The sequence below is a fragment of the Schistocerca piceifrons genome, chromosome X (assembly GCF_021461385.2).
Source record: "Schistocerca piceifrons isolate TAMUIC-IGC-003096 chromosome X, iqSchPice1.1, whole genome shotgun sequence".
NCBI classification, from domain to species: Eukaryota; Metazoa; Arthropoda; class Insecta; order Orthoptera; family Acrididae; genus Schistocerca; species Schistocerca piceifrons.
The window spans coordinates 230,391,389-230,404,560 of NC_060149.1; the positions used below are offsets into that span (position 1 = coordinate 230,391,389).

A 13,172-nucleotide genomic window follows, 5' to 3' on the forward strand; every position below is an offset into this window, starting at 1 on the left:
TTCACTTTTCAGGTCACAGTTTCTGCAACTTTTATCACAATCACAAAAGAAGTAACAGTCTCCTGGCATGGCCTGCAATGGTTTTTGTGAATTCCACTACGACAATGTGTCTCTCGCTGCTCCCTACCACTAAGATCATACAATTAAATCTCTGAAATGAAGAGAATGGTGTGAAAATATAATTGTTCGTCTATAGTTGCCAAGCAGAACACTTTAATGTGTATTGCATTTTCTAGCTTGTTGTATTCATGAGGCGACCCATTGTCTGTTGTTGTTCTGGTGTCTTATCCATAATATTTTTATCAAATATTGTTTCCCATTGCATGAAGTTCCCATTTACCCTTTTGTTTAGCTGATATCAAATGAAATATTAACTAGCATCTGAGTAATACAAGACAAATATAACTGAACTGAGGAGGAAAATAAAAAGATGTTCATCCTTTAAAAAGCCACTTCTTTGCACACAACCACAAGTTTGTTGTAATTTCTGTGTTCAAGTACTCTTACCTATAGCTTTTTACACTTCAGTCTTAATTATTAATATTTATTAATTCCCCAGATACTAGATTTGTTTGTAATTTTATAATTTTTTAATGATTGATCTGTTTACCTGATGTTTCAGATTTTCCTGATGTGATAGACAGATCAAACATATCTGAGCATCAAGATGGGTTTTAGATTGCATTTTTGAACAATATTTTGACACATACCTTAGATGTTTTCTTAAATTGATACACATAATAATGTTTTAATTTTTCCATTTTACCTCGAACTACTAAAATGTTAATTTTGCTGTAATTTTAGTCCCTATAATTTGCATAATTGTCCACATTATCACATTTCATTCCAGTTGGTACTATGAGTTAATATTTATCATCAGTGGGTCGTGTAGTCTTGTGTACAGCTGACTTTCCTTTTCTGTTGCTGCCCCTGTCACTTTTACATTTCTTCTTTGTCATTTCTAATAAGACTGTCAAGGGGATCTAAAGTCACATGAAAGGGGGGGGGGGGGGGGATTCCTGTTTTCCTTCATTTTCCATTGAAGACAGCTTCATTTGTAAGTTTTACAGTTCATGTTAGTAAAATCTATATCTGATAGCAAGTATTTACTTCCTGTTTATTTAATGTTGACAGACTGTTATTCATCCCAATTTACCATTTATTATAGTAGGAAAATTTATCATGTTATTTGAAGTCTTCATTTCACTGTACACTGTGGTGACAAAAGGCATGTGGTCTGGTCAGATGAGTCCTGATTTCAGTTGGTAAGAGCTGATGGTAGGGTTTATGAGTGGCACAGACCCTATGAAGCCATTGACCCAAGTAAACAAGGAGGCCCTGTGCAAGCTGGTGGTGGCTCTGTAATGGCATGGGCTGTGTTTACATGAAATGGACTGGGTCCTCTGGTCCAACTGTACTACTTGGAGACCATCTGCAGCCATCCATATACTTCATGTTCCAAAACTGAGATGGAATTTTTATGGATGATAATGTAACAAATCATCAGGCCACAATTTTTCATAATTCGTTTGAAGAACATTCTGAATAGTTCAGGTGGATGGTTTGGCCACCCAGATTGCCCTACATGAATACCATCAAATATTTATGGGGCATAATTGAGAGGTCAATTTGTGCACAAAATCTTGCACTGGCAACACTTCCTCACAATTATGGATGGCTATAAAGGCAGCATGGCGCAATATTTATGCAGAGATGTCCCAATGACTTGCTGAGTCCACGCCACATATAGCTGCTGCACTACACCAGGCAGGAGGCGGCCTACACGATATTAGGAGGTATCCCATGACTTCTGTCACCTCGTTGTGTGTATATACATCAGTACAGCTTTAATTATTCTACATGTATCTCCAAATGAACTTACCTTTCATTTTTTAAAATGATGAAATTTCATTAATGACACACTGACTTCATCATATAGTACTGCAGTATAATGGCGATCTTTCTGATTTTGGGAAAATCCCATTGACGATCTCCTCGGATCAGTAACATAACTTTATTGTTATCATAATGCATTGTGTGTTCTTGCGTTATCCATCATGTATTTGCAACAGAGCTCTGTATCACGTCTCTCAGATAATTCTATTGTTTTCTGTGGTATCAGTGTTGATTTAGCATGAAATTTTCAGTGCAGAAATTTCCCAGGTAATTTCAGTATTTCATGTAGTTGTGAATCAGGTTGTTTTTGTAACACCTCAACTCATGTGTAACATACACTGTTAAATTTTATAGCATGCGAGATCTGTGCAAAGTTTCAATGTTAAGATTCTTGTATGGTCTTGTCTCATGTCACATGCTGCCATTAGACATTCCTGTCAGGATTCCATATTCAATAGATGCTCATGACTCTATGCCAAGTCCTGCTTTAACCATGTGCTGTAGTTGTCACATCAGGATTGGGCCCAAGTACTATAAATGAACTTATTCTTATGTAGAGATAGAGGCGAAGAGAGGCGAATAAAGATGACACATGTAAAAGAGAGTAGTAGAAATTGTTCAGGATTTTATGTAAAGACAACAGACACAGGATAACCACTAGGAACAGTGAGGTACTACACCCTGATTGCTAACATGCTAAAGGTAGTAGACTAGATGATTAGCAGCTATGACTGATGATATGTGCTGAGAAGTAAACAATGAAGGTGACTGGAAAAAATTCATAAATAAGATACGAATCTAGTAAGAGTATCACAGAGCAAAAGAACAGACAAAGTAAGAGTATGAGAAATGAAATCTTGGCTTTCATGTAACGTTTTTAGTACATTTTCCTACCATAACTTCCTTTTTATTTGTGCTTACTGATTATTTTGAGTAGCTAAAATGTTTCTTCTACCTTTTTTCTTTTTTTCAGTTTTTGCAAATCTTTGTTTTTCATTAGGATCTGACCAAATGAACCTTTTTTATAATGACCTGGAATATCTTTTCAGCCATTTTCTGTGCCTCTTGCTTTACCCATCTTCTATCCTTTTCAGTAGTTCTTATCAGTGGAAATTGCTGAAGTTAATATATTGTATGTATAGGAATTTGAGCAGCAGTACATTTAAACTTGGCTGAATGTATCAACTGGTATAATCTGTTCTCTTTTTGTATATTATTATACAAATATTAAGTACTGCCTGAACATAGAAGGATAAAGTCTGCTTGCATTACTAAGGAACTGTTCCCTGTGATGTACTGGTGCCCAACTGTTTTTTAACTCTTCTTGCATTGTGACAAGTTCAGTCAAAATCACAAAATCGGGGAAACTCAGAGCAGTGGACAAAATCCTTACCTTAGAAATATTAAGTTCAGGACCCAACATGCAAGAAGCTAAACTGATGTTGCAACTTTGTATAATTACCAAATATGCTAAACTGGTGGGATCTTCTTCAAAGTAGCACTCATTTCATTTCAGTGTACACAAATATGCATTCATTCCTTTCAAAGTTCAAAACATCTGTATGTGTTTTGCTGTGAGGCTGCTCAGCAGCTCCAACATTTCTGCCTCCTTTCAGAGCACAACAGCATGCGGTGTGTCATTTATTTTATGTCGTGGTAGTATATTGCAGCTGCATATTATTATTTTTAGTTTTATAACTGTGTAGTTTCTCCATTGATTCCTAAATAATTTTCTTTCTTTGCCTACACTGATATTCCACAACCACTATAAGTATGAAGACGAGCATACTTCTTAATGCACCATATCGTAAATTTACTTTCTGTTCTATCTATAAATGATATGGGATAAGAACAACTCTAGATAAATCACTGGTCAACGTATTGTTCTCCAGTATTACCTGCACTGCTCTTATGGGAGTGGAATAAAAGAGGCTGAAAGATATTTCTCAGTTATTCACTGAACTAGTTTCTGAAACTTTATTAGTAGATATAGATAAAATAACTGGTGTTTCTTGTAGGATCTGCCAGCTGAAGTTTTTTTAAAACATTTCTGTGAGAAACCTCTGAAACTCAAACAAATCTGTGACAGGTCTTGATGTGATAGTGGTGCATATATTTTATGGTTGTGTAGATAGTTCTCTAATTTATGTCCAGTTTTATGTTGTTTGCAAGGGTACTTTTGTCTGATATTCTAATGCAAATTTTTACAACAAACAACTATTGTTTCTTGGTCTTAATATGTATTAATACTGCTTCTTTTGCAATTTTTTCAACATATAAGTACTTTGTTTTGGGTGTTGTGGTAAAAGTTCTACATTGTAAATCTCAGTGTACTTCTGACTAGTCTAAGACTTAATAAAAAATTAGCATTCCTTTGTTATTTGCTTCTGATTACTCATTAAGTAGCCAGGCTATTATTAAATTGCATTACATTTGGCAGTTTAAAACGTCTTTAAAATTACTTCAGTGTACAAATGGGACACCAGTATTCTTTTATGGATGCTTGGATCTGTCTAAACACCTTAATATTTGTTTTGCAAGAGCATTAAAGTGTTAAGTTATGGTCATTTTTCTGTGTATGTAGAAACATTTAATGTATTATTCACATAATGCTCTGTGTTCCACCCCATGGCGATTGGTTGGGAATGTTGTTTGTCTTCTCCATGAATTCCTAAAATAAAATTGAGAAGATACTTTCACAGTTGCAATATTATGTAAACGGTAATTCATTGTTTAACAAGTTTATTATATAAAAATTAACTGAATCAACCACACAACAATGGTGAATCATTCTTCATATGAATGCAATAGAATTGCTAATTCATTTACTAGTTCGTGTTCTACAAAATCAGTAGGTGTCTGTAACAGATCTGCATCATTACATTACAAAAAACAGTCATTAATGCTGTGGCCACATTCTCAGAATTTTTTACAGTTATCTATTTGAGCTTCCTCTGCTGGATGACTTGTAGACCACAAAAATTGCTGAGAAATGTTGATTGCCATTGATGCACAATTTATATTTTTTGAGTTATGCTCAAGAACTGATTTTGTCTTTGTTCAGTATACACTGTCCTCATACAGTGGCCCTTGATCTCGACATTGTCACACAATACTTAACTGGTGGCACTATCATCAACAGTTTGTTCTCACTATTGGTACCATTTAAGTGTTCAAAATATTTGCTTTTGTAAGCAGCTGACTATATAAATTTAAAAACTGCTCCCGACAATGTGTCTTGCACCAAAACAAAAAAAAATATGCTGGGGCTTTTGTTATAATTTTCTGCTAGTCCCAAAAACCATGTCACCAAGGAACGTGTGCACCTCTGTGTGAAGTCCTGATCTGCACATGTTATTGTTCTCCCCTTTGATTGCTTTTTAATTTATACACTCCCTCCCTCACTTTAAACTTTTTTTTAGGTTCAGGATTTCATAGCTGCAATTTGACATTTTGTGCATGTTTTGATGATGTTGAATTTCAATTGTGAATCTGAGACATGTTGACTACCTCTCACATTAGCTGACAGATACACTTGTGTACTTTCAGATCCAGTGTCTATAACTTAATTTTGCACTAAATATTTTATTTTGCTCATAAAGGCACTTTCTTTAGTGGTCACTTGCCCAACAACACAAAAAAGTTTTAAAAGTGAACTCCTCTAATAAGCATATCCAAACTTATTTTGTATATTTGAACCTGTCATTTGTGTTAAAATAGCTTCACTTTCAATTGATGAAATTTGGCATGTGCTGTCTTGTGTACTCTTTCATTATATGAACTTCTGAGCAAGGCTAGCGACTGGGGCTTTTGTATTTTGTCAAATGTTCTTATCCTATAAATTTAATAGTTCACCAAAACTAGTACCAACCTTTCCTTTACCATTTTCATTTTTAGTTGCTACACTTTTCCCATGCTTTTTATGGTGCACTTTCTGCATGTTTCCTGCCAAACATTTGTTTCACTTTTTGCCCTTAACCCTGTCAGGGTATTTTGCTGTTTTCTGGACATCATCTTAAATGGTTAATTGTGTCATTTTATGCTCATAATGTGCTTTTTTACCTCTTGAATTTCAGTATTCTTTTATAAAACTGGAAATGAAATTCAAATAATGTGAAAGCCAACTAAAATGCTCCATTTGAGTCATGCGATGCCTGTGACGTCACTGGCTAGCTCACTACTCATGTTGTCATAAAGCTAATTCACAGTGATGTCTCGTTTTGAAATATACATTTTCGAAAATGCTCTTAATATCTTCATCTTATTGATGTCAGTAACTGGTTCATATTACCAACCTGAAGTGAGGCTCATTTATTCTTTACCAAACTGCACGACAGTGGAGCTGTCTACCTGAAAATGCAAACGTCCCTAGTACTTACTGGGCATTTTGAATTATTATGATATTTCAGCAAAAACTGTATAGAAATAGGGGTGGTGATTTGATTGCCTAGATGGTACAAAGTTTAATTTTATTCCTGTTTTCTCTTTGAAATAGTAATTTATGTCTACTGGCTTACTGGTTTGTTATGTGTGCACAATTTAAAAATTGCAGTTGAAGAGACATTAATTTATTAAATACAATGTCAGAACTTCCAACAATTTTAATCTATTTACTGGTTTAATTTTGATAACCTTCAATTGAAACTGATGAACTTTCTTTGCCCAGATGGTATGAAAATGTACTGTGTTTTTGAAATTCTGCATATGGTGCCAGATAAATGTTAAATTAACAGGGTTTGTGTGGATTCTGTTGGATAGTGATGGACTTCAAGCATTCTTTTTTTTTTTTTTTTTTTTAAAAAAAAAAAAGAATACTGTCTCACAGACTCAAAAACTTGTGTAGGAAATTCAAAATATTCTCAGATTCCTTTACATTTCATAGCACTTTGAAGAAAGCCCTAGAAAGCAAGGAAGCTTCATAAATATTTTTACTATTGTGAAAATGCCATAAAAATTTTGATTTAGAGTCCAATAAAATATCTGCTGAAAATAACAGGGGTTAGAACTTTTAACACATCAGAGGTAAGCAGCTGACTTATTGTGTTGCAGTAATGCATCCATAACTGTTCTTGCAATATATACTAGTGCTGTAATGGTCAGGCTGGTTCAAACTTGTTTGAATCCTGGTAGTGAAAGAAATTTTCCTCTACTGTTTTGTGGGCAAGAGGAGGAGAAATCATGGTGTCAATTTCCTGATAAGAAGATTATGCATCAAAGTCTTGGATTTGATCCCAAACCTATCAGTAGTTGTGTTAGTGGTTATATGCATGTCAGATGTGGATGCTAAGGTGGATGGTTCTCTTGGTGCTATTTGGAAGGAGTAGGTTATCTGCTGATACAGTGTGTCACCCCCCCCCCCCCTCTCTCCCCCCCCCCCCCTCAACAACAGCATGATCAACACTAGACTGCACTTGCAATTGCTGTCATCAGCCACATTAACCTCTTACACCCAAGACACATCAATAACACTTTGCAAAAAGAAAGGACTGATTTACATGATGTAAAGAAACCTTTTTAATTGGGTAGCTGAACAGTGCTTTGCATTTACTAATATTTTATACAACTTAATTTTATATGATGTTGTCATCAACAGATTGTACTGCACAGAATAGGTACAAATGCTGCTGTTAAGTAGTGCAGGTGGGATAGTGTCCTTGGAGAGCACAGGTACCTTACCCAAAGGAACATTTCAAGGTACAAGAAGGTTTAAGTTAAATTTCGTTCTTTGACAAAATGCATTTACATACAAGTTTTAAGTATTACGGACATAATTTATTCTTATTAATGCTGAATATCAATCTTTTAATGAAACATTATTCAAAGCTGTATTTTGCATAATAAGTGTACCTTAAAGATGATGGTAAGGTCTGTGGCACAAACCTATGGCTATGGGCCTGACTGTAGGAATTGTACAGGCTTTCTTGCTGTGGCACTAATAGGGGGCAGCTGGTGGGCCCATCGCTCCGGCTGCCTTTCACCCGCAGGAGAAATATTTTGTACCCATTTGGTAGCAGATTGAGTGGACATGTTGCCACACTGGAGAGACTGGAATGTGGAAAAGTCCCTGCCCCTATTTGTGATTGAACCTGGGACCTTCAGGGATGAAGACTAGTGCTCTACCTGCTAGATCACTATGGCCCCTAAATATACTTATGACTGTAAAATTATGGTTACTTATTGATCAGTGTGTCAGTTATCAAATGTGTCATTGGATCAATAGAATTCAATAACGTGAGGTATCTTGCCTTACATTATATTGGCTTTTTCAGAAATTAACTTTTTTTTCAGACTTCTTTCTGTTAAGCTTCTGGGAATTTTTCACAGATCACTGTCTTTGCAAGATGTGATTGAAATGCATTGTGCATAATGAGTTGATTTTTCTGTGTTTATTTACTCTCTCTTTTTTTATTCTATACCTCTTCCTTCATATTAGTGTGTGTTTCTCAAAATCAGATTTTTGGTATTACGAAATTAATTTTTAGTAAAAAGCCTTATAATATTATTGTTTGCAGAAACTTAGTATGGTATAGGAGGCATAAGGAAAAGTGTCACAAGAATTCTTTTGGTGACATGGGCAACAAACAAATGTCAACTGGACTGAGTATAGTAAATTCATTGGACAGTAAATGTTTGTGAAAGCAGTCAGTTTTCAGCCAGTGCATCAGCTTCTACCTTTCAGATATGTTTTTTATTGCAGAGGACACGGGTGTGGTAGTAACGCAGTTGTTTTGTCGGTGCAGGGTGGCCACGTCACCCCCAAGTCCGGCTCGCCTGTGCGACCTGGCTCTGTAGGGTGGAGTGGGCCTCCGCCTAGGGAGCAGATTCCAGACTTCCCTCCTGTGCAGCCACTGCATCCTGATGACGATGAAAGCGGTGACAGCAGTGACGGCACTGGTTCTGTGAAGAGGCAGAAACTCTAGGGCTATCATCCCTTCAATGCAACTCAGACAACGAAACTGCATCCCAGCTTCATATATACTTACTTGCCATTTGTTGATTAGTTTGTGGAAGGACCTCAGTATGAATACTGAGTAGTGGACTAGCAGACGTTTAGTAGCTGTCAGAAACAAAAATGAATTTTTTTTTTTTAAAAAAAGAGGATGTGAAATTAAGGGCTGGAGCTGCAGTGGATCATTAAAGGCCTAAGCACAATGAATGTACTTGTGGCTTTAATACATTTAATATTCTTAATTGTATCTTAATAGTCTTCAGCCTCAGCTTAGTAGATAGACCATTGATTAAATTTTAAGAGTACATTACTGCACAGCAGTCCAGTGCAAATGGCTCACACTTAATTAATATCAAATGGCATGCCAAACTAAGTGCATTAGAGGTCTTAATTTTAATGGTTTAGCAAAGTAATGTAATTTTATATTTACTGTTGCAGAGACAGTTGCTGTATCCATTTCAGGTTATTATATCTTTGTTGGCTGCTGTTGGTAGAAGTAATTAAACTTTTGTTGTTGTTGTTGTTGTTTTTCCTTTTTATCAGACAAGAGATACATTAATAATTGATGTAGGACTCTCTCAGTATTTGACAGTCGGTATTGTTTGTACTAATAAATATTTCACTGGTTGTTAGATTAGAAGAGGAGAGCTTCCACTTACTGTAGTGGCATGCAAACAATACTTGGCTCTCAAGGCATGGGACAGAACAATTTTAGCACGAAATGAAAGCTGGTATTGTCATTTTATTTATGTTTTTAAATTTATTTTTTTAAATATATGTCTAAGGCCTGAAGGATACAAATTGAAAGACAACCAAATGTGCTAAATGTGCATTAAGTAGAAGTGAAAAAAGGTAAATAAAGATAAGTCATTCATTTAGGAAAGGCTTTACATCTTGATTTTTGAAAGATGTAGGAGCTTTTGCAAATGGCAGCTGCAGCAATCTGTGGAATGTGTGTAAGGAGAGTAAGATCTAAACCATCATTCTTTTTATTATATGGAATTTTTCAATATAACTTTGAATTCTTATGTTGCCTTATGTCTAAAATAGTAATGCAGCTTCACTCAAAATCTATGTAAGAAAATTTCTGTATTCATCTATAGTCTATAGCCAGTTCCAAATTGTTCAATTGATGTATGAGATATCTGTGAAAGAACTGTAGTAGTGCATATTTGAAAGAAACAGTGAGAAATTGGAAATGTAAAACATATGGCTCACAGTGAAAAGAATTTTTGTTTGTTTGTACAATTTCTGTAGATTTAGACGTTTGAATGTCAAAACCAGTGCTGTGGTATGTGTACCACCCACTGATAAATTAAAAGATCTTTCTGTCATGCACATATATCCTCAATATTCAGGCATAAGTCTCTTAGTGTGGCTTGATTGTTATTCATCTATCCAGATAAGCTTATTTTAATTATTTTTGTAGGCAGCACAGGAGTATGGAAGTCTATTAAAATCTGTTATTCCAACCAATAGCCACAATAAAAAGAGGCCTATATTGTTTTAAGACATAACTCCTTTTCTGTACAATACCAGTATAGGGTAACTTAACAGAAGATTGCTCACCAAAATCATTTGATCACTTGAGATGCCTCCTATATATGTATATGACAAAGACTTTTTTATTTGGTCAGTAATTACATCTATAAAAGAAATATTTGCCAGTACCTGAATCTGTTGGGACATGAAGGATTTAGAGCATTGGGTTGATAATAATGTAATTATTTGCCATTAGTGAGCAACATGTGAACTTGTACTTGCACAAGTTTTATTTAAGTGACCAGTGAGAGGTTCATTTTGTGGAGTTTTTGTACAATGAATAGACTATGGTTATCAAGAGATATACTCTAAAAATGAGGCAGTATGATGTGGAAATTAATAACAACTTCTTGTATACGTATAGTGACAAAGCAGTGTACATATTCTCAACTGTTGCAAAGCATTGTACCAAAATGCACAGAGCTCCAACAGTATACGCCATCCATATACGTATTTTTCAGTGAATTTGTTGGAATCCATATGTAATGTTAACATATCATCGTGAATATTTTTGTAAGTTTTAACTTTTAGGCTTTAACCAGATTGTGGAGAGAAGAAATTTAGGATTCTCATCAGCTTTAAAATGCCATAATAGAATGGTGTAAAGTATTGCGTTTGTAAAATTACAGGGTTATAAGTTAAAGGCTCAAAAAGAATTTCCTACTAATTAAATCTCATTCAGAAATTTCTGAAACAACAAAGGGCAGAAAATTATGACATAAGGAAAAATAATGGTAATGCAGCATTACATTCCCCATTTCTGTAGGATGGATTTCAGTCCCCTATGTCAGTAATACAGCAGGTAATCATCATTACTTAAGGTTTATGACTCATATTTACATTATTCACTAAAAGCATGTTGATTTGGAGAGAATGAAATATGTAAAGCTGTAACCTCACTGTGCAGACTAACCACAAAGGAGCTGAAGTAAGAAATTGTTATGAGAGCGGTAATAAATTGCACTGTAATATCTGGCAAAGCTGATTAAGTTTCTTGTGAAAGAGGTGCATACTGCATTTTGCTCAGTACCATTTAAAGGCAAACTAGAATGAATCATTTCTGGCCCATAACTTTGCATGAAAATTTAAATAATAAAGCAAGAAACAGATGTGTTTATCATTGCAAGTATACAGAATATTACATTGTGTAAAAAGAATATTTGAAGCACCGCAACAAAACGATTAGGAATGTAACATGAAACATCCAGGGATATCCTAGAATCAGATATGTCACTGAATTTCAAGTAGACAATTTTATTATGTTAACCAATGAAGTTAAAAACTGCACACTGTTACTGTTTGTTTTACTAACAACATAGATGTGTGCTCTAAAATATAATTTTATCTGAAATCTGCTTATTTCATAAATACTTGCATCAAAATTTATAAGAGGTACCATATTCATGCAAAGAGTATATTGAGAAATTAATAAAAGTTCTAATTGGGGTCCATATTGTTATTTGGTGTGTGTGTGTGTGTGTGTGTGTGTGTGTGTGTGTGTGTGTGTGTGGGGTGGGGGGGGTGGGGGGTGGGGGGGAGGATGCTTGGATGCTTTACCGAGCAGATCCAATGTCATCATTTGGCAACCACTGAAGTCTGGTAGAAGCACCCCTTGATATTCGCATATAACAGCTTGCTAGGTGTTGCACACTCGTTAGCCAATATTTGTGGTTCACTAAGCAACATAATCAGATACATAGTAGGTTTCAGGTCTTTAAGAAATCTTAATGATATATATATATATATATATATATATATATATATATATATCGAAAGTTTGAATAGCAGTAACTCAATTTTAAGGTTGACGTTTTTCCTCCTCTTTCTCCCTATTAGCAGTTCAGTATTTCTGTCATGGATTCTCTATAATGAGCCACATTATTTTGTGAGTACTTTGAAGTGGCTCAGTTGAGTTTCATTACAAAGTTGCACAACATCCATGCAAAATTTTGAATTTTATCACTACTTGTGTTTGTAAAGTTGAAACGTATTTTAGTGTTTGAAGATACGATGAGTTTGTTTTTTGGTACTTTGAGGCTCATTTCTGTCATGAGATGGAAAAAATTAATTAATCAGCATTTTTATGGACTATAAACATTTCTGAAAGTTGAGAGACTGGTGTAAATAGTTGGAAATAAATTTCCTTACTGTTATTCCACTCAAGGAGGCACCAATTTCATCTTTGCCACAGAAGTTACTTACTATGTCCTCCCAAAGAAGACCTCGGTAAATAATATAATTGAGTTACACTTTTAGTTCCTTGTTTTTATTATTTGTTAGAATGAGGAAGCTCAGTATTGTCATCATAATTTATTTATACAAAAACAGTTTATTTTTATTTTGCTTTACAATGAAACTATATCTTATTCACTATATCATTTTAGCTTTCCCTGTATTTTCATCTGACACTCCTAACATAATTTGTTTGCTTGTGTTATTGAGAAAGTTGGCTGAGAATTCAGCATGGAAAGTTTCATTCCTTCTACTCTGAAAATTCCTGTAGATACACTCGTAAAGCTTTCAGAAAGCAGAGAGCAATAAATATGTTGCAAGAAACAGTGCTGCATCTACCTCTTTTTATTTTTTCACAACTGTCTTACTGTTTGGTCACTTGTAATGTGTGTGTTACCATTTTGTCAATAAATGAGCATAAAGAGTCTGCAGCACTGCTTTTATATTTGTCTACATAAATGAGCAACTGCTTTACGAAGATTTGGGTTGCATATGTAGCCAGAACTTCCTTTTCTAAAATTAGTTACAAAAAGATTCCATGTTTAATCTTGAG

The 13,172-nt window shown here is 34.9% G+C and overlaps 1 protein-coding gene across 4 annotated transcripts in view; it reads left to right on the forward strand.

Annotated features, from left to right (window-relative positions):
• LOC124721353 (homeobox protein extradenticle) overlaps nt 1-11,893 on the forward strand; it is a 351,626-nt gene extending 339,733 nt beyond the window's left edge. For 2 of the 4 annotated variants that reach the window (XM_047246279.1, XM_047246280.1), the window contains exon 9: nt 8,637-11,893. In XM_047246279.1, coding sequence (XP_047102235.1) covers nt 8,637-8,816 — 180 coding nt within the window. In that variant the 3' untranslated portion in view covers nt 8,817-11,893. Of the gene's footprint in view, nt 1-8,593 lie in introns of all 4 variants that reach the window. The other 2 variants (XR_007006319.1, XM_047246281.1) reach the window with 2 other exon arrangements.
• The last annotated feature ends 1,279 nt before the right edge of the window (nt 11,894-13,172 follow it).